Source organism: Lissotriton helveticus, chromosome 2_1, assembly GCF_964261635.1.
Source record: "Lissotriton helveticus chromosome 2_1, aLisHel1.1, whole genome shotgun sequence".
NCBI classification, from domain to species: domain Eukaryota; kingdom Metazoa; phylum Chordata; class Amphibia; order Caudata; family Salamandridae; genus Lissotriton; species Lissotriton helveticus.
In genome coordinates, this window is record NC_136059.1 from 31,242,024 (window position 1) to 31,266,261 (window position 24,238).

The following is a 24,238-nucleotide window of genomic DNA, read 5'->3' on the forward strand; positions in this document are numbered from 1 at the left end:
TTACCTATTGAGTGTTTTCAAGCATTGGATTTTGAACTGTACAAAAATTATGTAAATTCTGCACCACAGGTCTTGTGATCTCTCAACAAATGTATTGATGTTGAACCTTAAATTGTGAATGTGGTATGAAGTGTGTTTGGATGTATCAGTGTCTTTGTTGTTTACAGTATGTTAAGCATAGTATGAGAGTTTGTTTGTATTGTTATGGAAATCGGTAGGATGTGAGAATATTAATGTAATCATGACAATTTTTGTAAAAGTTGATATACACATAATTCAGATTATAACCCGTTACAGCCACGGACTGCATAGGACTCAATATGTCCAGAGCGACCCATATGGAGGTTCCTGGTGGATGCATCAGCTGACACTCCCTTTCGGGTGGAGACAGGAGAACACTATTTTAAGAACAGAGGGTTGATTGGGTGTGTCCTACATGAACGGGAAGCCTAAAAAGTGCTTATGAAGAGGGTCTCTTCTTATGGTATTAAGACTGTTACCAGGCCTATAAATACGCTGGAAGTGGAACGGAGCGATCTAGACAAAAAGGTGGTGTCAGTTCATAGGTGTCCAGCGAGGAGGGACAATCAACAGAAAGATCACTTGAAACAGGAGGGCAAACTTCAGGGCATAAGTTACATAGAATGTGTAGCCAGGCAACAGAGAGGGTGCAGAGCGGAGCGCCTACTGGTGTGGCCAATACATCAGACACAGAGTGCCTACATGCGTAATCGCAGACAAGGCTGTCAACAAGGGGAAATTAATGAGACATATGTGCAGTATTATGAGAAGCTATACACACAAATGGAGATAAGCCCGGAGGTCTAACAGAATATGTGAATGAGTTGCCTCTGCCTAGACGCCACAGAGAGAGGCATTGGAGGCCCCTCTATCGATAGAAGACATATATGGGCTTTCTGGCCTGCGGTAAGACACATGGCACAGACAGGTCACCTCCAGAATGTTATAATACTTACAAGAATAAATTGCACCTCAGACTGCAAGTGGTATATAACAAGCCATACTGAAGAGGCGAGTTACCAGCTGTGACAAGGACAGCCACAGTACTACAAGGGGGAGAACATGACGGCCAGCTAGAGGAAGGTCGCGGGAGCTCCTCCAGAAGTGTGAGTGAAATGGGTGTTTTCCTGTGGCGTATCTCCAGGGGGCGAGGCTCTTTGCCACAGGACTGAGAGTCGAGTCGCGGGTAGAGACGAATGGAGAAACAACAGATTATCGGATTTTGACAATCAATACGGTAAATGGATTTGGGACCCTATTCCGGCCCCCCTATCATCTGAGAGTTGAGTGATAGGGTGTAAATGGAAAAAACAGGCAGGGCTGGCGGAGGGGGTAGCAAACAACGTTGGTCTAGAGCACGCTGGAAGTGAAAAGAGGGAGAAAGGAGACAGCAAGAATCCCATATCGGGTAGGAGGGGGTGGGGACAGCCCAAAAACAGAAAGTAGAGCAATTGGAGAGCAGGACACAGATAGCCCAGAAAACGCGGGGGTAGTACAGAAAAAAGGGAGGCCCTACTGCAGAGTTTCAGACTACAGGGGGAGGGAAAAGAAGCCCAAAAGGGGGCAGGATGGCGAAAAAAAGATCCCAAATTTAAAACAAAAAGCAGAGATTACACGTTAGTGAGCCTAAGCAGATGGGGCAAGGAACATACGCATTAAGGCGTGCTAAGAGGGGTACGGCCTTGGCAGGATAGGGGGCAAGTAGAGGTGAAGAGGGTGATTGAGAAGGAGGTGAAGGAGAGGAGGAAAGAGAAATTTCAGAGTTCAAAACTCCAGTTGTAAGAATCCCTGTAAAAAGAGAACAAGCAAGAGGGGCTGATAAAACACCGTATGAACAAAACCCAGAAGGTGAAGGTTACTGCCTCTCTTAGGACCTTTTCTAGGTCTCGACCTACGCAACGCGCATGCGTTGCATAGGAAAGAGACCTAAAGCCTTCGATACCCTTTTTGAGGCAAACTCGTGCACGCGTTCCATTGAAGGCACGAGGGGCGATTGTCTCGCGGGAGCCAGTGGCGATAATTAATACATATGGTGCTGCAAGCGGCAGCACCATATATGGTATGAATTATCACCGCTGGTTCCTGCGAGGGAATCGACAGGTCCCCTCCCCCTGCAGCCATGCGAGGACCTCACAAGCGCGCTGTTTTTCTTAAATAAGATTGTCACTGCCTCAGTGCCTCCTGCAGACAAACGAACACTCCCTTTCACCCGAAGTTACATAGAATTTTTATTCGATTTTGCGATTTTAAAATAAACATTCGCACGTTTAAATACTCCCAAAAACAGTTTTTCATGCAATACAAGCATTCTTTATTTTCCTAAATTATGGTGAAACTTATTTTTTTCCTTGAGAAATGTGGCCTTCCTCGCTAAATAATCGTTTCCACATTAGCTCAATTTTATTTTTCTCGAAACTTCAGTTTAAGTCAGAAAATCAATGCAAACGCAGCATAGGGCGGCTCTGGGCCGTGTGCATTTTCGACTGAGTATTTTAGGGCCTTCCGTCTAAGACCTAGTGTGCAGACAGGTGCTGCCAGCCTCGCTCCAATTTCTCCGGGGCAGTGCCCCAACTGCCTATAGGGAAAAGACGATTATGCAGTAGGCCAACACTTCAAAGAGGCAGGCAGGGCTGGGACCTAGTCAGTCACGCTGGGCCAGTCCCTCTGAAAGACTTTCAGGCTTGAGGTAAAGGCTCGACTTTAAAAGGCTGTCAGGGTCTTGAAGAAGTCAGTCACAGGTCTGTCCCATTGAAAAGCCAGAAGGCTCGGGATGGAGTTGGTTGGATCAGTCAGTCCCGCCATGTCTTCATGCAGGGCCCGGTATACAGTCAGTCACATAACTGCCAGGTTTTTCTGTAAGCCTAGGGGAAGAGTAGGGTGTTCGTCGCATGCTGATCTAGCATATGTGAAAGAGTTCTCGGGTTCCCCATTAGCTCATCCAGTAAGGCATTCTGGGACTTGTAGTTCTGGCTTTATAATTGTTCAAACAGTACTACAAATCCGAGGCAGTAAGAAAAAAAGAGCTTTTCACCCAAGAAACTGGTTATCTTGAGGGCTCTGAAAAAAAGCGATTTACATGTCGAGCTTATTTTTTATAAACCAGAAGGTCTGAGGAGTTTGACAGAAACTCACAGGCCTCCAGTTGTAGTCACTTGTCCACTGCTCGTTCACTTTTTATTCACGACTTGTAGCCATGCATACATATGGAAAAGCAAATGTACCCCTATCACAAGGCAAGTAATGTAATAAAACAGGACTGGATAAGCTAGGAGACGACTCACGCAGGAGAACTCCTGGTAGAAGTCAGCCGGCTGCATCTGAAACGCTGCCAGGTTTCTTTAAAATTAATCAGTTACATTGTAGGCCAGTGAAACTGTGACCTCGCTATATCAGTCAGGTTCATTTAAATCCAGGGAGTGTCACAGGAGCTACGAGAAACTCAGTCACATGTCAGTGCAGCCGAGTCATTCATGGCAGGGGTGTGTGTTAGGAAATTCTGTCCATCTCAGCATGTTCCACTGAGGCAGAGTATAGCATAGATGTAAACAGTTCAAAGCAGAAGGCGCCCGCCCCTTGTGGTTCATGCTAGTATTGCACCAGACCTTGAGCAAGAGAGTGACCCCACTGTCATAAGGCGAAAACGAGGGGAGGATGGAGGGCTGCTATTAAGCCAGGGTGTGTGAATGAAGGACTTATTTGCAATAGGATCACGGGTCATATTGGCATGAAGGTGAAAGTGTCTTTGGGGGTAAGGTGAGGTCACAGGACTTTGATACCGTGAAGAGGTACCCTAGGACGTGCCAGGTTGAAGCTTGGGTGTAAAGTGCAAGGTTGAAGGTGCAATAATGTGCCACGTGCCTCTTGCAACTCACTTATCAGGCCGGTAGGCCAGGACGATAAGTAGTGAGACGGATAAGAGTATGAAGGGACAGCTAGATCATGAAAGGGAGAAATCACCGGGAGGGGGGTGGAGTGATGTGTAGTCCCAACAGGTACACAATGCTGCAAGAAGAAGGTAAAAAAGAAATGGAGAGCGTAGATAAAGCAAAAGAGATGAGAGATAGGTCCACCAAGCACCCACCGTTAGAGCAAGATGAGGGAACTAAGAAAAGGGGGACAGAAGATTCTAAACCAGGAAAGAAATTGAACACACAAGAGAGAAAAGATAAGACAAAGTGAGCATGGCGAAGAAGTCAACACAGGGGAGCAGTCCTGGGTGATCTGACACTTACAGCCGAGATTAGAAATAGGTTTGAGATGTCTGAAGGGAACCTAAAAGAGATTAAATCAGCTTGTGAGGTGTTAGAGAAAAAAATGGATGATCTTACAGTAAGAACAACAGTTTTAGAGGCAACAGTAAAGGAACTCAAGGGCAAGATACAGACAAATGAAGAAGAAATAAAAGCCTTGAGATCGAGAGAACACGGGAGTCAGGATTGGGAGGAAAGGATGGAGAACAACCAAAGGAGAAATAATCTACGGATTTTAAATGTGCCAGAAGGAGCGGAGGGAGATGACCTAAAAGGTCTGGTAGTTAAGCTGATTAAAACAGGGGTAGGGACATCCAGAGAGTACAAAGGGATCCTTTTAGGCTTAATCCAAACAGAAGTAAACCCAAGTGGATTTTGGTAAATGTCCTTACTTACTCTCTGAAAGAGAAGGCTTTATCCCATGCTCTGAAAACGAAAACAGTAAAGGTAGATGGGATATCTTGCGAAATTAGGTCGGGTCTCGTCTACATTACCTCCAACAGGCAATGGGAGTTGGGCAAGAGAATGGACCAGTTGAAGGAGTTCGGAGCCTCCGTGCAGATGAAATTCCCAGCGGTGCTAAAAGTTATGATGAATAACAAGATGTATAATTTCAGAGAGGTGAGTAAAGTGGATGACTTTATAGGTTCCTGTAAATAGATTTGTAATTAAACACATGAAGGTGGTAGCTAGTTAGGAAGTGCAATAAATAGTGGTTTGAAATGTAATTTAATAGATATAAAGGTAGTGATAGAAACCCACCTGCGGGAAAACCTATAGTCTTAGGCTATTAGAAAGTGTATGGGGGGGCTTCTGGGGGCGGGGGATGGAGGCAAAAGAGTAGGGGTCACTGGGTGGGAAGCATTAGGGGAAAAAAGAAACAAGCATTTACAATGCAATGGTCTTGGCATTGTTAAAGTTAGAGCTATTGGCATTGCTCATGACATTATTTTTATTTATGTTTTTGTTTTTAAAACATAAGTAAATGGCATTGTCATTTACAACGCCAATAGCTTAATCTCTTGCAAATGCGAGACCTATTGCATTTGCACCCACACAGAGCCACACACACAAAGCCACCCACACACACATACAGAGCCACACACAAAGCCACCCACACACACACAGAGCCACCCACACAGTGCCCCCTACACACATAGAGCCACCCACAAATAGAGACACCTACAAAAAAAGCTACCAGAGCCCCACACACACAGAGAGCCCCCCACACACACACAGAGCCCCCCACACACAGAGCCCCCTCACACACACAGAGCCCCCCCACACACATTGAGCCCCCCCACACACACAGAGCCCCCCACACACACAGAGCCCCCACACACACAGAGCCCCCCACACACACAGAGCCCCCCACACACACAGAGCCTCCCCCCACACACACACAGAGCCTCCCCACACACACACACAGAGCCCCCCCCCACACACACACAGACCCCCCCACACACAGAGCCACACACACCCACATAGAGCCACACACACACCCAGAGCCCCACACACACCCAGAGCCCACCCACACACGCACACACAGATCCCTACACACACACACCCAGAGCCCCACACACACACAGAGCCCCACACACACACAGAGCCCCACACACACACAGAGCCCCACACACACACAGAGCCCCACACACACACAGAGCCACACACACACACAGAGCCACACACACACTCTCACACAGAGAGCCACACACACAGGGCCCCACACACACACTCAGAGCCCCACACACACAGAGCCACACACACACTCACACAGAGAGCCACACACACACTCACACAGAGAGCCACACACACTCTCACAGAGCCACACACACTCACACACAGACTCACACAGTTTTGACCTTAACGAAAACGCCACAGATGTTTCTGATTTGACATTATAAAACCATACCACGGTAACAACCGCACCCGGTATACGCCCATATACCCTGCCAATCAAGCCAGTCCCGAGCAACAAACATATACGCAGAATTAACCATATGGGCACCGAAGACGGGCCGTTGTCCAGCACCCCACTTCTGTCAAAACAGAACAGCAGCTGCACTAACGGCACAGAAAACATGATCAAGCCGCTCTTCCTGCAGCAACGCCAGAAAACTAAATAAAACACAGCTTCCAAACGACTCACTTTATCTTCCGGGTTCTCGCCCACGCCCAAACTCCACAGCCAATGGTGTGAAAGCTCAGAATCGTTGTCCAATCGGGCTCGCGCTGAAGGTTGGACAAAGTTTCTCAAGAAACTCTGTGGGCTCAAGTGCCGGTTTCAGGGGGTAGCGGAGTCACAAGACCCGAGTGTGATGAGACACCCGACCACCCCTCACAATGCGACCCGCGACGCAGCCGCCGTGGGAGGACCGAACTGGCCCAAGCGCCTCCCAAAACATCAGCAACGAAGCCGCCACACCAAACCCGTGCTTGGTATGCGGGGCCATGCAGCAGCCGCAGTACACAAAGCACCGTGTCCATGTTTCAAAGAAAGCAAAGAAGGGTACCTCCGCAGGTCCCAAACCGCCTACAATCCCGACATGTCAACCTCCCATGCCACACACACAGGAACCACGGCAATGCAACCACCCACTGCAAACGCCGTGGAGCACCCAGAACTGCCCAGCCAACCCTCAGCTCCCCCTCCCAGCTCGACCAAAACACCGCAAGATCTCGTCACAGACCCAGTCTCTCCACACGCTCGGCAGAGAACCCCAGAAGAGCGGCAGGGCACAAGATGGCCAACACAGCTCTACAAAGTCACCAAAGCGACACGCAATCTCGCAGCAGAACAAAATTGGCTCGCGGGAGGCACAATCGCCATGCACCTCCGTGGAAGTCAACACCGCCGGTCCTATCGCAAATGAGCAAACCAGCCCTCCCGTATGCTGAACAGCCTCTGCACACAACTCGTGCCGCTGACAACAAAACATGGCTGCGGCGGGACACGAAGCGACCGCCTGCACAGCGCACATGCCCCTCGCAAACCCGGTCCATCCCCGTCACCAGTCACTCGCGACCGGACCACAACAGGGATGGCCGCCGCAAGGCACCTCGTCGACTCACAGCTCAGTAATAAATGCGACCAATTAAGGAAGAGGCTCTTTGTTCACGAGCACTCGGCGACTTTTCTGGCGGCGGTCGGCGTGAAATGGCTGCCGCAAAGCTCTAACATTTTCGCGTTTCGGGGGTGTGTTTTTAGCAGTTGAGTGACGGATGACGTCACGGCTTAAACACTGAAAAAAACATGCCCCCGGATCGCAAATAAGACGGGGCTTGAACAGAGTGACGCCCCTCTCCTCCAATGGCTGGTCTCCGTTTAGGAAGCCAGCCAATGGAGAAGAGGGGCAGGTTAAAGCCCCACTGTAGCCAAAACATAAAATCTCGGACTCCGCCCACTGCTTATGCAGTGCGACGCAGGCCGAGACCTAAAAAAACCTCTGAAGTCTCAGATCAGTTAGTTGAGAAGATTACTAAGATAGAAATATGGGAGAGGGACAGAGATTGAGCCTGAAGATTTTATCTTGGAACGTTAATGGGTTAAGGGTGAGGTCAAGGGGTGAGCGTATCTTCTAGCTTATAAAAGATTGTAATACCCAGATCTGTGTGCTTCAGGAGACGCATTTGTCTGAGAAAGAGTGTAAGGAAGTACTTAAGTCCAAAAAGTGGGTGAAAGAAATGGTGTGCACTAAGCAAACTTTCGTAACCAAAGGAGTGGCAATATTAATAAAACAAGACCCGAACATTTCTATTATACAAAGTAACTCAGACACATGTGGCAGATGGGTTGTAGCTAAATTTAGGGGGCTTTGTTGGCCAAATATATGCTGTGTCATGTACTATTTAATCACTCTGCCGGCATGATGATGTAGGCAGGAAGCTGTGTCTATCAACTATGCCTTCCGTTAATAAAAAAGATTGATTCCTAAAAGTAAGGGGGCTTGTTTCACGTTAGCAGGGTATTACGGACCAAATGTGGGTGATATATCACCACTGGAAGAGCTATCAGTAGAGTTATCTTGCTCCTCAGACGCAATTTTTTGGGCGGGGGATTTTAATGTGACGTTAGAAGGCACCTTGGATAGATCGGCTGGTAGTAGAGCAAGTGCAAACCAAAAAATTAAGGGGCAGATAAAATCTATGATGAAGCAACTGGGATTATATGATAGTTGGAGATGGGGGATTAAAGTCCACATTTGTAAAGCGCACAATCACCCGTAAGGGTCTCTAGGCGCTGGGGGCCGTCGGGAAAATTAAGCGAGCTATTGCCCAGAGTCACATGGTGCTGGGCTAACCTGCCGCCGGAGCCGGGGATCGAACCGTGGTTCCCAGATTCCAGCGTCAGTCGCCCTGGCCGCGGCGCCACACCTCTTAAAGAGGATACACGTACGTAAACAAGAAACATCATCACCAGTTGAGGATAGATTATATTTTGTTGGACATAGGTTTAAGGGAACAAGTCAAGAGTATTACACAGATTGGGATCCACCAGTCAGATCACTCTGCAATGCTATTAGAGCACAACCATGATGGATGCTAGACATTACCCTGCTGTTGGATAAGGAAATTGTGAGGAGATGAAAGGAGTATACAATTGAATTCTTTGACTTCAATTGGGGTTCGGTCGCCGGCAGGGGTGGTGTGGGACTCTTACAAAGCTTACTTGAGGGGGAAGCTAATAAGTTATGCGGTTGGGAAGAGGAGAGTCTTTCGGGAAGAGATGAAGGAAATGGAGGAGAGGATAAGAATACTAGAAGGAGAGTTGGTTAACAACATTCAGAGAGAGTCTAGACAGATTGAATTAACAGAGTTGAAAACAAAACTTGCCGGTATCCTAGATAAGTAGGTCAGGGAAAGGTGGGAGATGAGCAAGCTAACGAAATTTGAGTATGGGGAAAATTGTTAGCTTGGCAGACAATTGTTAGCTTGGCAGACAATTGTTAGCTTGGCAGACAAGGAAAGATCAGGTGAAAACCCCAATACAAGAAATTAAATGTCAGAATACAGGTAAGGTTTTAACTAACAGAAAAGTGGTTGAGGAGGCTTTCTATAACTATGTTGGTACTTTGTATGAAGAGGATTTGGTGTCATCCGAAGATGAGAGAAATAGGTGGCTCAGTGGGGGTGCTACAGTGGCATTGGAAGAAGAAACAAGCATTTACAATGCAACGGTTTCGCCTTTGGAGATGTTGGAGCTATTGGCATTGTAAATGACAAAATTTGTATTTATGTGTTGGTTTTGAAAACAGATAAATAAATGGCATTGTCATTTACATTGCCAATAGCTTAATCTCTCGCAAATGTGAGAACTATTGTACCCTACGGTCGAGCTCAGCAGACAGCAATTACTACCACACACACACACACACACACACACACCCAGAGCCACACACACACACCCAGAGCCAGCCACACCCAGAGCCCCACACACACACACAACCAGAGCAGTCACATACACACACCCACTGTAGCAGTCAAACACACACTCTGGAGCAGTCACATACACACACACACACTATGGAGCAGTCACATACACACACACACACTCTGGAGCAGTCACATACACACACACTCTGGAACAGTCACACACACACACACCCAGGAGCAGTCACACACACACACACACACACACTCTGGAGCAGTCACATACACGCACACACTGGAGCAGTCACACACGCACACACTCTGGAGCAGTGCGCACATGCGCGGCTCTTATCCATATGTCAGACAGCAGGCGGCAGCTTGTCATGCACCCCCCTACCCCGCACAGCGCGCCCCTCCAGTAACTCACCGAGCTAATGAAGGTCAGTGGAGTGACGCTGACCGCCCCTCGTTACCACATTGTAAAGTTGTATCCGGCCTCCTTGAAGCCGGGGCATCTACAGTACAGTGTGAAAAACAATCTACTGACTGACACAGAAGACAAAGGATGTTAGGTGAGAACATTCGGGATCACCGCAGATGGGGTTTCCCCTCCTACCCACAGGGTCAGCGGACAGAAGGGAACAAAGGACATTGGCACTGCAGCGGGCTAAATATGGTTCAGATAGAACAAAGAGGGAAAGCGTGACGGGTTGAGATGCTTAAGTTATTAACCGCATGCGTGCTGCGGTCATTTTTGCGCTGTGCGGCTGTTTTCGATTTACCGCGTTACATGACGAGCTGAGCTCGTCATGAGTATGCGAGCGGCGCAACTCATGACGAGCTCAGCTCGTCATGAGCATCGAAGGGGTTAACCTGAACAGGGTACGTAGCTTGGTCAGTAAGGCCGAGGGGGTGTGAGCTTCAGGTTTTCCAACAATGGCACAGGCATATAATGATAAAATACATTTTAGAACAAGCAGGGCACATGAGAGGGGCTTAAGGGGTAGTGAAAAGGGAGAAGAATACAGCTTGATAGGGGTACTGAGTAAGGGAAAACACAATATTTTGTAAAGTAGCCAAATTGTTTAAGACTTTCGAAACCGAGGGAGAGTGTGTGTTTTTTGTCTGTGTGCATGCGAAATCCGAGAGATACATCACCATACCTGACCGAAAGCACCGGTACCTAACTATTTACTTGAAAATACATTTATTAGGGGGGTGAAACACACCAAACACCCCCCCCCCCGAAGCTACGTCCCTGACATAAGACTGACTTGAGTACTCCATCGTTTTTTTTAAAATCTCTCTGTTACTATTAGGGTTAGGGGCCAACAATATGTAAGTCAATTTTGGCCCTTTACACACACAACACCCCACCCCACGCCCTCTGACTGGATCTTATTAGTCATAAACAGGGGTGACGAACAGACAGGGAGAAGGACGGAGAACGAGAGATCGACTACACAGAAAATTTGTAACAGCAAAAAAACAACAAACTTGGCTGGAATCGTGTTAAGGCAGGGTTGGATTTATGAAAAGTGGAAATATCGTTTCTATGCAAAAAAACAATGAAAAATAGTAGTCCCCTCCACCGGCAGGCCAAAGAAAAAATGACAATGCAATTGGTTATAACATCTGCTAGAGACCACAAAAAGGCGAAATAACGAAACACGTGCTAATTAATCAATTCAATCAAAAAGTCATGCGTGATTTGTCCGGATAAAGCATTCCCACCAATCAAGGATTATGAATCAAAAATGAACTTTAGGTCAAATTAAAAATAATAATGCATTCGCGTTTGTGGTTTCATACTCTTAGGATAATAACTGATGATAACGAAACCGAATTTAGTTCGTAGTGTGTGACTTTATGGGAGTAAACAATTCGAAAAAGCCGGCCATGCTTTCAATCCGTTGTTTTCACTGCACATACCAGTGCCTTATGTGACCTGGAGGCGGCTTGTGCTTGGAATGGTTCATTCGACGAAGGACCGTCAGAGGTTACTGCGCAAAACGAAAGCCCGGACTGGGAGCTTGCTGTGTGACCAGGTGGAGTGATCGGGGCCTTTGTGTGTAGATTGTCAAGCGCTTTGAATATAAACTGCATGTTTTACCTCTTCTGTTGACTTGTCTGTGGGTACAGGAAAACTTCATTTGTTTCAAATTTTGCTAAAGCGATAAAATACCTACACCTGCTCAGAGAGACCTTACACGGTGTAACCACGAAATAAAGTAAAAAGAAAAATGCGCAGAAGGGTGGTTCATTGATTTGCCGTGTACAGGTTGGGGCCGGCCTACCCTCGCCGTTGCTTCATTCATCCTGTCGTCTTAGAATGTTGCGGGATCGGGCGGCTTGTGATAGAAGTGTCGTGCTTAGAAACAAGAACGACAAAATGACATAATGAATTCAAGCAAAGCAGGGGAAGCTGCCCCAGTTGCGTCGTTTGCACTTAGAACATTTCTCCATCCATATACATTCACATCTTTGTTTTATTTTTTATACAGTTAAAGCGAACTATAGTTTGGAGTCAAAAATACCAGCTTTTTTTTTTTTAGTTTCTTTTGTTGAACTCACAGCTGAGGATTTAGTGGGAGTTCGCAGATCCCAGGTCGCAGACTTGTGCCAGTGCGAGCATGTTTATGTCTCGGCCTCTGCTCTGCCCAACAGGTGCAGAGTGAGCCCTGTGTTCAGCTGCGCGTGGGGGAGGGGCACCATGTGTATATGTAATTTAAAAATGTGCAGCTTCCGTAAACAGTCGCACGCATTCACGGAGACGCCAGGAGACCTACACACCGACTTCACTAGCTGTGTCTTGTTGTGTGGCTCGTACTGTGTATGCCTCGAAAACACACTGTCTTTGCTAAGGTGCACCGCTGTGTTTTTCTCTTGTACACACGTCGGTCTCGTTTTGAAAAGTAGACATTTTATTTCACATGAGTTTGTTTTCTTTAGTTTGTGTTGTAGTTAAAATGTGTCCCTCTTTATTTATATACGAATCACGTTATACGGGGACCGCAATAATGGTTCACTAACACCAGTAACACGCACAAAGCAACCAAAAATACAAATATTGTTTTGTGAAGCCCTGGCGCAGGGGGCGGTGCCGAGTAGAGTTCATTTAACAAGACGGAGCATTCTTAAATGCTCCCCGAACTGTATCGGGGGTGTCCGGGGGACGTAGGAGACTTCACCAAAACAGGGCCTCTTGAAACATTGCTTGTTATCATTTTTGCGGCTCACCTCGCTGCTGGGGAGGCTTCCCCTTACTCTCCTACGGACACCGAAGTGAACGCGGCTGTAAATGTGTCAGGCTCTCTCGGGCCGCACGAACATGAAGGGAAAACAAGTCAGGTCCCGGGCCGTGCTGTGATTGGCTGCCGGCCCGGGACACCCCCGTGACGTCAGCCAATCACATCGCGGCCCGGGAAATGACGTCACTGGGGTGTCCCGGGCCTGCAGCCAATCACACCGCGGCCCGGGACACACGGCAACAAGGGGCGGGGCTTAAAAAAAGACCCAGAAACGCCCCCGAATCGCGTTTTCTCTGGAAAACGTGATTGACGGCCAATCTCTTCCAATGGCTAGCCTCCATTTATGGAGCTAGCCAATGAAAGACAAGGCGGGACTAAGCCCCACACTGTAAGAACATGAGATTTCTCCTGGGCGGAGCTAGGAGCTCCGGCCCAGGCGAAACCTAAAAACTACATTATTGAATACTCAAATTCAGGAGGGGGAGGTAGAGCAGATACTGAAGAAGGGCAAGCAGGGGAAAGCACCTGGTCCAGACAGTCTGCCCGTAGAAGTATACAGCACACTAAAGGAGGTGTTGACCCCAATCCTGACTAGATTATTTAAAACCACATGAATGCTGAAGATCAATATCTCCCATTGTTCATGACGAGCTGACCTGGTCATTAGCATTGAAGTGGTTAATAAGTTGTTTATGCAAGGGATATTCTAACCAGAGTCTTGGTCAGAGGCTACAATTTCCCTAATCCTAAAACCAGTCAAAAGCAAAAACAGATAATAATAATAATAATCCACATTTGTAAAGCGCAAACCATCACCCGCTAGGGTCTCTAGGCGCTGGGGGCCGTCGGGAAGATTAAGCAAGCTGTTGCCCAGAGTCACATTGTGCTGGGTTAATCTGCTGCCGGCCCCGGGGATCGAACTGTGATCCTCAGATTCCGGAGTCAGTCACCCTGGCCGCGGCGCCACACCTCTGTGACTCCTATAGGCCAGTGTCGCTCTTAAATTGCGATTAAAGATTTTTTCTAAAGTTCTGTCAGACAAGGGTCTAATGGGGGATTTGGTGCACGAGGATAATGCACATGCCACTCCTAAAATATTTGTATCTCTCCTGAAGGATCGGTATCCAAGCGATGGCTTATGGTTGGGAGAGTCGAGGGTTAGGGAGAAAGGCTATTGTTAGTGCAATTGGTAGGTCTCTGATAAGTAAGGCAATATCAGAACCTTTCTCTCCCAACATGGAAAAAAGGGCGGTTTCGGATGGAGGTGCTGTGGAAGGTAAACAGAGGCTAATGAGAAAAAAAAAAAAACAGCCATAATATTTGTCCTGCCAAAAGTTGGGCGAGATGGTCTAGGTTTTAAGGCATATAGGCAGTTGTCTATGGTGAAAACGTAATATAAAAACTTGGGGAAATTAATCAGCACACAGCTAACACCACACACAAAGATGCTGGCACACCCTGACCAGAATGGGTTCAGCCCGGGTTGCAAATTGCATGCTAATATCCGCTAACTTTTTTCTGGTGATGGACGCAGCACCATGTTCGTGGTTGTCCCCTGCCATGGCTTTACCGGATATAGAAACGGCCTTCGAAACCTTATTGTCGCCTTTCCAGTTTGAAGTGCTTCACAGGATGGGGGTGGCGGGATAAACTGTTACTATGATTCTTCAACTGTCATACACGAAAACATTGGGGATGTATGTATGTATGTATACAATTTATAAAGTGCAGGAATCACCCCATAAGGTGTATCTCAGCGCTATCATTGCAGGAAAGTCAGAGGTCTCCTTTCGCTGTTGCTTTTTGCTGCAGAGTGTGTCTGAAGTGAAATGGCCATGTGATTGCGCTTTATGCAGACAATGCCCTCTTGTTTCTAAGAACACCCTGGAGCCATTCTGCCAAAAGTAATGGAAGGATTGAGGAAGTTCGGAGAGCTGTCTTGTTTGTGGAATTAAGGTGAGTCCTGCCTGTTTGCAATACACCCAATATTGGACCCAAGTGTGGTGAGACCCTGTGCCTCCCTGCTTAAATGGGAAACTGAGCTTTAAATATCTAGAGGGCGGCCCAGGTATACAATGAAAACACTAGGCTGCACGGGTTAGAAACCTGGGAAGGGTTTTTATGTCCATTAAGGCGTCCAACCATTTCTGGGGTAGCTCAGTTTTGAGGCAATTGGGGGAACTGTCACAGCGGAGATGCTGATCCCTACAAAGGTCATCTTTTAAAACAGTGAACAGCCTTTATCTGATCTAACATTGGCACGTGAAGGAAGAGGATCGCCAGTGACAGAACCATAAAACCCTTTAGGAGAGGGAGGAATGGTAACCCGCACCTGGAAGCATATCACACTGCGCCACAATTAATATGGCCACAGCTGTGGCTGGGATGTGAGATGGACCAAGAAGGTCAGAAGATAAGAGCCACATTTAGATGGAAAGCTCACTCGTGTTCCTGCTTAATGCAATTGCATGTCGGAGCTCGTACCCTAGGGCCCTTCATGTGGCAGCATACTGAAAAGGAGTGCGCTGAGGGCTGACAACCAAAGTTTGGGAATCTGTCTAGATAATATGATAAACCCTGTCGGCAGGAGGCCGGAACCCTGGAGGAGGAAGATCTGTATGCAGGGGGTCGCCTCCTTACTTTCGTAGAAGTGAGAAAAGAATAAGGATTAAGTGCAGGATTGTTTACGGTATATAATGCTGCAACAAGGATAGTACATGGGCTTTGAAGCATAATCAGCCCACAAGGTCTGAATACGGACTTGCAGGAATGACAGACATGCCGTGATGGAGTTAGTCTCAGAAATTGCCCCTGCATTCTATATTGATAGGTCATGGCTGAGAAAGTTGAGGGTTGAAGCTTGGGAGAGAACTAACAGATAAGGAATGGATTCCTGGCATATCTAAAGTCAGTTATGAGAAACCCTAGGTTTTAGTTCACCCAACTGAATTATCTACAACAAAAGACCCTGTACCCACAAATATAGCACAATGTACCCTGGCACACCCAGCACCTGTCCAAGATGGCTGCAGACGAGTGTGGACTTCTTACACATGGTCTGGGAATTTGCCAGCATGAAACAAGACTGGTCAGAAGTGGTGGAGCTGATTGAAAAAATCTCAGGTAAAACATTGGCGATTGAGCCTATGGTTTCCTCGCTGGGCTGAACCAAGACCACTCAGCAGCTGGGTAGGATTGCGGTTCTGGCCTTGATATTGGCCAAAACAAACAGAGCTATGGGTTGGAAGGCGAGCAGAACACCAGACATTAAGGAATAGCAAAAGATGTTAAGAAACTGGTTAAAGTCGATAAAGCTGTATTACATGTTCTCTTTAAACGGGATGCTAAAGGGACGCCCATTGATGTATAATGGATGAGGTCCTGCTGGCTATTGAGGCTTACTTAGTCTGGTGTCATCTACCGTGAGGTACAGTGGTAACAAATAACTATGTTTCTTTTCAGCTGTGGACCCGTTGATGGGGGGCGGGGGGAATCAAATGCCTCCCGATGTTTGACCAGCCGTCCGGACAGTAAAACATCCAACAGTGTAAGTGAAAAGCAAGAAGGAAGCAAAAAGGCACTCAAGGTAAGTGGTAAGAGTGGCTTTTGCAGAGAGAGGGTGGAATCAAAACATATCTAGGTTGTCTGCATGGTCTGGGGCTGAATGTTAGATCTGAAATGGATGTAGTATATGCTTCCTGGGTGGGGGGTGAGGGGATGTCCACTTTGGGGAAAAGGTGCACGGATTTCTTGATTTCCTTCTTTTGTTATGGTTTCTTCTTTTTCTCATTTAATATTATCCTCACCCAAAGCGGAATGGAATGTGAGTCAAGTAAATGCGGTCACTAATCGTTGGCCTCTTGGAGGACCGATGCACTGTACTTATTTTCTTATGGCGACGAAAACTAAATAAAGAACAATATAATAAAAAGGAGAAGTGTGAGGCTGTGGAAACTTTCGACAGGGTGGATCACCAATACTGCTATGGTTACCTGAGCCACTGACACTTCACACACTGTTTGTAACTTGTGAGAGAAAAGGAGCCTACCATGTAGCAAGACAAACTCTTCCTCCAAGAAAGGGGCTCTGGTTCAGCCCCGCTCTCCTAGGACTTTGTTCCACAACTGAGGAAAGCCAGTGTTGGAACCTGGTCAATTGGGCTATTTGGACCTGTCTCTGCTGGGAAGAATAGGCCTGTACTGGGGAGCGGTAACAGTTGTAAGCCAGAAAAAAGATATTTACTTCAGAGAACCCTGAACCAAGTAGTCTGCAAGCTCAAACCCAAGGGTGCGCAGGAGAGCTCCGCTCTATGCATCTGTATATAAGCTTCCAGCAGTACATTAATGTTTGGGCTATAAGCCTATTAATGACTGCACTGGATTGGCTAACTTTAGTCTACGCAGCGAGCTCCCATGAGTGGAGCCCACGTGGCACTTGATCAACCAGCACGTCCAAGGTCATTGTCAAGGCGTCCACCACTGGCCCATCTTCAGCTAGGCTCGCTTCCTCATGAGGCTCAGAGGCCACCACTGGCCATCGTCACCTAGGCTCCCTTCCTCATGAGGTTCAGAGGCCACCACTGGCCCATCTACAGCTAGGCTCCCTTCCTCATGAGGTTCAGAGAGCACCACTGGCCCATCTACAGCTAGGCTCCCTTTCTTATGAGGTTCAGAGGCCACAAACTGGCCTACCTACAGCAAGGCTCCCTTCCTTATGAGGTTCGGAGGCCACCAACGCCTACCTACAGCTAGGCTCCCTTCCTTGATGTGAAGAGGGCACCTGGACCGTTTACACCTACAGCTAGGTTCAGAGGCTACCACTGGCCCATCTACAGCTACGCTCCCTTCCTTGGTGAGGTTCAGAGGTCACCACTGACCCATCTACAGCTAGGCTCCCTTACTCATGAGGTACAAAGGGCACCACTGGCCCATCCACGGCTAGGCTCCCTTCCTTATGAGGTTCAGAGGCCACCACTGGCCCATCCACAGCTAGGCTCCCTTACTCATGAGGTACAAAGGGCACCACTGGCCCATCCACGGCTAGGCTCCCTTACTCATGAGGTTCAGAGGCCACCACTGGCCCATCCACAGCTAGGCTCCCTTCCTCGTGAGGTTCAGAGGCCACCACTGGCCCATCCACAGCTAGGCTCCCTTACTCATGAGGTTCAGAGGCCACCACTGGCCCATCTCAAGCTAGGCTCCCTTCCTTATGAGGTTAAGAAGCCACCACTGGCCTACCTACAGCTAGGCTCCCTTCCTTATGAGGTTAAGAAGCCACCACTGGCCTACCTACAGCTAGGCTCCCTTCCTCATGAGGTTCAGAGGCCACCACTGGCCCACCTACAGCTAGGCTCCCTTCCTTATGAGGTTAAGAAGCCACCACTGGCCTACCTACAGCTAGGCTCCCTTCCTCATGAGGTTCAGAGGCCACCACTGGCCTACCTACAGCTAGGCTCCCTTCCTTATGAGGTTAAGAAGCCACCACTGGCCTACCTACAGCTAGGCTCCCTTCCTCATGAGGTTCAAAGGCCACCACTGCCCTGCCTACAGCTAGGCTCCTCCCTTCCTTATGAGGTTCAGAGGCCACCACTGCCCTGCCTACAGCTAGGCTCCCTTCCTCATGAGGTTCAGAGGCCACCACTGCCCTACCTACAGCTAGGCTCCCTTCCTCATGAGGTTCAAAGGCCACCACTGGCCTATCTACAGCAAGCCTCCCTTCCTCATGAGGTTCAAAGGCCACCACTGGCCTACCTACAGCTAGGCTCCCTTCCTTATGAGGTTAACAGGCCACCACAGGCCCACCTACAGCTAGGCTCCCTTCCTTATGAGGTTCAAAGGCCACCACTGGCCTACCTACAGCTAGGCTCCCTTCCTTATGAGGTTAACAGGCCACCACAGGCCCACCTACAGCTAGGCTCCCTTCCTTATGAGGTTCAGAGGCCACCACTGCCCTACCTACAGCTAGGCTCCCTTCCTCATGAGGTTCAAAGGCCACCACTGGCCTATCTACAGCAAGCCTCCCTTCCTCATGAGGTTCAAAGGCCACCACTGGCCTACCTACAGCTAGGCTCCCTTCCTTATGAGGTTAACAGGCCACCACAGGCCCACCTACAGCTAGGCTCCCTTCCTCATGAGGTTCAGAGGCCACCACTGGCCTATCTACAGCAAGCCTCCCTTCCTCATGAGGTTCAAAGGCCACCACTGGCCTACCTACAGCTAGGCTCCCTTCCTCATGAGGTTCAGAGGCCACCACAGACCCACCTACAGCTAGGCTCCCTTCCTCATGAGGTTCAAAGGCCACCACTGGCCTACCTACAGCTAGGCTCCCTTCCTTATGAGGTTCAGAGGGCACCACTGGCCTACCTACAGCTAGGCTCCCTTCCTTATGAGGTTCAGAGGGCACCACTGGCCTACCTACAGCTAGGCTCCCTTCCTTATGAGGTTAAGAGGCCACCACTGGCCCATCCACAGCTAGGCTCCATTCCTTATGAGGTTAAGAGGCCACCACTGGCCCACCTTCAGCTAGGCTCCTTTCCTTATGAGGTTCAGAGGCCACCACTGGCCTATCTACAGCTAGGCTCCCTTCCTTATGAGGTTCAGAGGCCACCACTGGCCTATCTACAGCTAGGCTCCCTTCCTTATGAGGTTCAGAGGCCACCACTGGCCTATCTACAGCTAGGCTCCCTTCCTTATGAGGTTCAGAGGCCACCACTGGCCTATCTACAGCTAGGCTCCCTTACTTATGAGGTTCAGAGGTCACCAACGCCAACCCACAGCTAGGCTCCCTTCCTTGATGTACAGAGGGCACCTGGACCGTTCACACTTACAGCGGATTGCAGCATCACTATGAGCTCACAGAGTCCTCACCTGGATCCCCGACATCATGGGGGACGATGTTCTTGGTTTTCACCATCGACACCTGCCCGTTCATCAGGTGTTTCCTGCGCCTGCTGTCCTCCTTTAGCACTGCCAGGGCTAGGATAAGAGAGTAAGCCAAGACCGTGAGTTGGAAATAAGACATAAAAGGCTATAAGGTAAAACACAGATAAACATGTGATCAGAGGAACTGATTGATTATAATCAGTACAATATATTTAAAGAGACATGGGTTTCCTCACGCATCTCATTCAGGAAGCCACAAAGCCGGGGGTTTCTTTATCCTTTTTAATAGGCTCTCATACTTTAATATATTTGATTTCTATTTTCATTTACAGATACCTTGCTTTCAAACTCTTGATATGTAACTGCATAGAATTCTACTACGACTGCTCCAGATGTATTCTTTCTGTCTCCACTATTGGACAGAAAACACTCTGGCATGCCTGAGGGAGGAGCTTGGAGAATTGATAAAATTACTGTTTACACAGGGAACCTGACTGCAGATTTGGGATCGGATGAGGTCTAGTTATCCATTCAAAAGTGACCATCCTTTCAGGGGAAGGATGACCGCACATACAGTACGAGGGACACAGCAGATACAATCAAAGGGACAGACAACAGATCTAATTAATGACACACACGTAAGATAGGAGATGAAATAACCAAAATCAAAGGAACACAAGGCAGCTACAATTAGAAAGAGCCAGGTCAGACATAATTGGAGATTCAGGGGTGATACACTCAGACCAAGGGCTAATACAATCAGAGACACAGGTTCATTAAATCAGAATACAATAAATCATATACAGTCAGAGAAGCATAGGCCATACAGATAGAGAAACCCAGACCAGATACAATCAGATATGATGCACGCTTTACATGAATGTGTCTTCGTGTTTGCATGCATCTTTTGGAAAAACACTCCTTGGGCTGGACGTGCTCCATCGTGAAGACAGTTTCATGGAACAAGTATGCACAGAATGTTTAACATATATACTACTCACATAGAGGTCTCCTGGGAAAGGAGGTTAGAGGTTGTGAAAGATACTTCCATTAAACAAAGATGAGCCAATTATCTGTGCAAACTCTGGTAAACAGTCAGCAATGGAATTAAACCCAGGCCCAAAATCATGGCCAGTGAACATGTTTGGCTGTATGCTCCTACCTTTTCGGGTAGACGCAGGCATAACACAGCCAGGCAGACAAAATGCAAATGCATTAATACTACAATACACAGCTGACATATGACACAGCCCTCGCGGGCCATACTCACCCATATCATACTGAAGGCTGATCTCTAGCTCAGGCCACAGCATAATCAGGGCAAACGAAGCATAGAAGTGCACATCATAGGTGTTGTACATCCTGTACTCCTGGCCTGCAAGAACAAACCAGAGGTGGTCAGGCAGTGGGGACACAGCTGGTAGTGAGAAGGAAGATGTGACGTACATTTGCTGAGTCAGACTGGAGAATAGGCCTCTACTTAACAGACTGCAGATGCTCTTTGTAAATACAAAAAAACAAGTCTCTAGGTTTTAATGACCAAAGACCTTTACAGTGATAGGTCTCTCTCTGCTGGGGGGGAGGGGGTGGTGTATGTGTGGTGTGGGTGTGTGTGTGTGTGTGGTGTGTGTGTGTGTGCTTGTGTGTGCTTGTGTGTGTCTGTCTGCGTGCATGTGTCTCTCTGCTGGTGTGTGTGCATCTGTGTCTAATGCGTGCATGTGTGTCTGTCTGTATACGCATGAGCCTGTATGTGTGTACATGTGTGTGTTTGTGTCTGTCTGAGTGTATGTGTTTGTGTGCATGTTCCGTTATCTCTGGTGGGTAGGGTCCGCTGTATGATCTCCAAGTGTGTGTGCATGGTGTATCCTGTCCATTTGCGTGTGTCTAGTCTATGATCTAGGAGGGCAGGTCTGATTGGTCATTCCCTGGTGCATAGTGCTTTGTCATCTCTATACAAATGACCGATTTATCACCTGTAGGAGTACAAGTGGACTGCCATTCCCACAAGTGGAACTTGCCTACCATTCCTAGGTGTGCAGCTGCTCCAATGGGTGAAGCTCTCTATCATCTCTAGGTGTGAAGCTCTCGATCATCTCAATGGGTGAAGCTCCTCTATCATCTCTCGGTACCCTGAATCTCTATCTCCAAGTCTGAAGCTCCTCCATCATCCTCTAGTTCTGTAGCTCCTCTATTATCTCTGTGAGGACAGCTGCTCTACGTCCGTAAGGTATGAGCTCCTCCATCATCTCTGGATCTGCAGCTCCTCTACCATCTCTAACCATATAGCGGCTCTATAATGTATAGGTATGCAGACATACAACAGCTCTATCATTTCACGGTTTGCACTCACACAACAAGCTTTATGTCTGCAGCTGTGATTTCCATGCGTGCAGCTGCTCTCTCATCTCTAGGCTCGGAGCTGGTCTGTCCTATATAGGGGTGCAATGGTCTTACATTTATAGGTGAAAATGCCCCATTGTTTGATAAAGTAAACACACGAAGCTAGGGCCTCATCCTTTATCTGCCATGTATCAGTTGGGTTTCTCACTGCAGCAGACAGTCCTGACTCTCAAGACCAGACAATGATTTCTGGGGCGTGAACCTTTGCACACATGAAGCAAATGACAACCCACTAAAAGAATGTGTAACAAGTTAAAACACTCTGCAAAGACAATGCACGAGCAGGATTCATACACTGTATGAAGCTCAAAAGCCTCTTGGGTTGTGTCATCCTTAATCCTCCCTATGACTTGATGCTCTCACTTGTCCACCATCATCAGGGAGTCAAATCCCAACAGCAATTGGTCTGTGGAGACTAGGACGAAGAAGTGTGGCTGAAGCTGCAGAGGGAATAGTAGCGGTGGCAAAGGAAACAACAGCCTTTCAGGAGATAACCATTTCACCTCCGGGATCCAAAGTTCTAACTCACCACAGATGCTGGACTGCAAGGTGAGGTGCTCATCTTCATGAACTCTTCAGAAGTGTTCACTGCGGACATCACACAAATCAAACTTACATATGAAGGCACAATCGTGATTTTGACTCGAGTGACCCAGACACACTGGTTCACCACCCAGAGAAAAAGATCAGTTGACAAACAAATTGCATTCACGATGCGCCTCCTCTGTCGACTTGGGACAATAGGCAATTCGTCTACCGAAGGCCTAAAATTTGCATCTGTAGACATTCTGTGTTGGACTTGGGCCTTCTGGCAGGGTCACCCTTGAACTTTTTGCCTTGAAATTATAGTGATTTCTGGTCTTTGCGCACTTTGACACTGTGGCGCAGTGTAAAGTGCGTGCTCTCCTTGAGTGCGTGTGTGAGATAGGCCTGCCCTCCCATAGGAATGCATGGGGAATGTATGTGTCCCTGGTAGTTCCTGATGCGTGGGGAGTGCAGGCTCGAGTTTGGTATGTGTGAACTCGTGGGAGGGAATGCTGCGCAACGGTATGTGTGGCATGTATGTGTCTAGTAGGGAAGCGCCATTTCTAGACATGGCTGTACGTGTGCTGTGAGGGTGCTGGCGCATGATTGGCTGGAGCTGGCTGGCATGCCAGGCTCCAGGAAGTCTGGATGGGTCTGCCCGGTGGTGAGTGGGAGATTAGCATGAGTGATGTGTGGGAGGAGTGTACCTGTGTCCTGGATGGGCTGGGTTTTCCCCACACAATGCTGGCTCCGCCCCCCTGTGGTGTGACTGATGACCCAAGCCCTGCCAGTGAATAGAATGGGTGGTTGGGCCATCAAGAGTGCTCAAGAACCAGCTGCGACTGGTTCTGCCCCCACCCTGCACCTACAGACAAAGGGTTGCTCTGTATAAAAAGAGGCTGTGACCTCTTGAAAAAGGTTCTTGTTTGCTGCTTGAATCTTGCCAGGGGCGTGCTGCTGCTTGGGCTCAGGGATGGCTTGCCTCCCTGAGCCCTGCCCAGCCCCTGGACTTCTGATGACCACCTCCTGAAGGACTTTGTGGCTTTTTGTGCCTTCACAGCGCTGGGAGCGCTCTCCTTTGACCCCTGGTGCATGAGAGCTTTATTCTGTGTGCCTAGCGCTGGGCGAGCGCTTTATTTGCCTTATAGCGCTTGAAAGCGCTGTGTTGTTTCCTAGCGCTCGGAGTGCTTTATTTTGACTTTTGCCCCGATTTTCGTGATATTCATGCACGGGTGCCACCCCGCTTATCAGAGCCCTAGCGGGTGCCACCCCGCCATTTACGTTGTATTTCGAGGGTGCCCACCCCTCGCTATGGCCCTGAGAAATCACCGCCGCGGCCGCGGGCAAAACCAGGAAGTCAGGCAGCATCGCACCTGACTGTAGGCGGGACTTCCGGTCTGCCGGAGGAAGTCCCGCCCGCCGCCGCGCTGTGATTGGCCGGGGCGCCCGGCCGGAGAAGAGGAGCCCAGAGCCTTGAGGGCTCCACTTTCCAAGTCCCGGTCCCGAGATGGGGGACCGGGTGAAGATGCCCCCCTCCCCT

General features: G+C 48.4%; 1 protein-coding gene across 2 annotated transcripts in view; it reads right to left on the reverse strand.

Annotated features, from left to right (window-relative positions):
- Window positions 1-24,238, reverse strand: part of GBA2 (glucosylceramidase beta 2) — a 247,491-nt gene that overhangs the window by 18,495 nt on the left and 204,758 nt on the right. For both annotated transcript variants that reach the window (XM_078674424.1, XM_078674425.1), the window contains exons 10-11: window positions 21,044-21,148; window positions 19,759-19,866 (exon numbers count right to left, since the gene is read on the reverse strand). In XM_078674424.1, coding sequence (XP_078530550.1) covers window positions 19,759-19,866; window positions 21,044-21,148 — 213 coding nt within the window. The remainder of the gene's footprint in view (window positions 1-19,758; window positions 19,867-21,043; window positions 21,149-24,238) is intronic.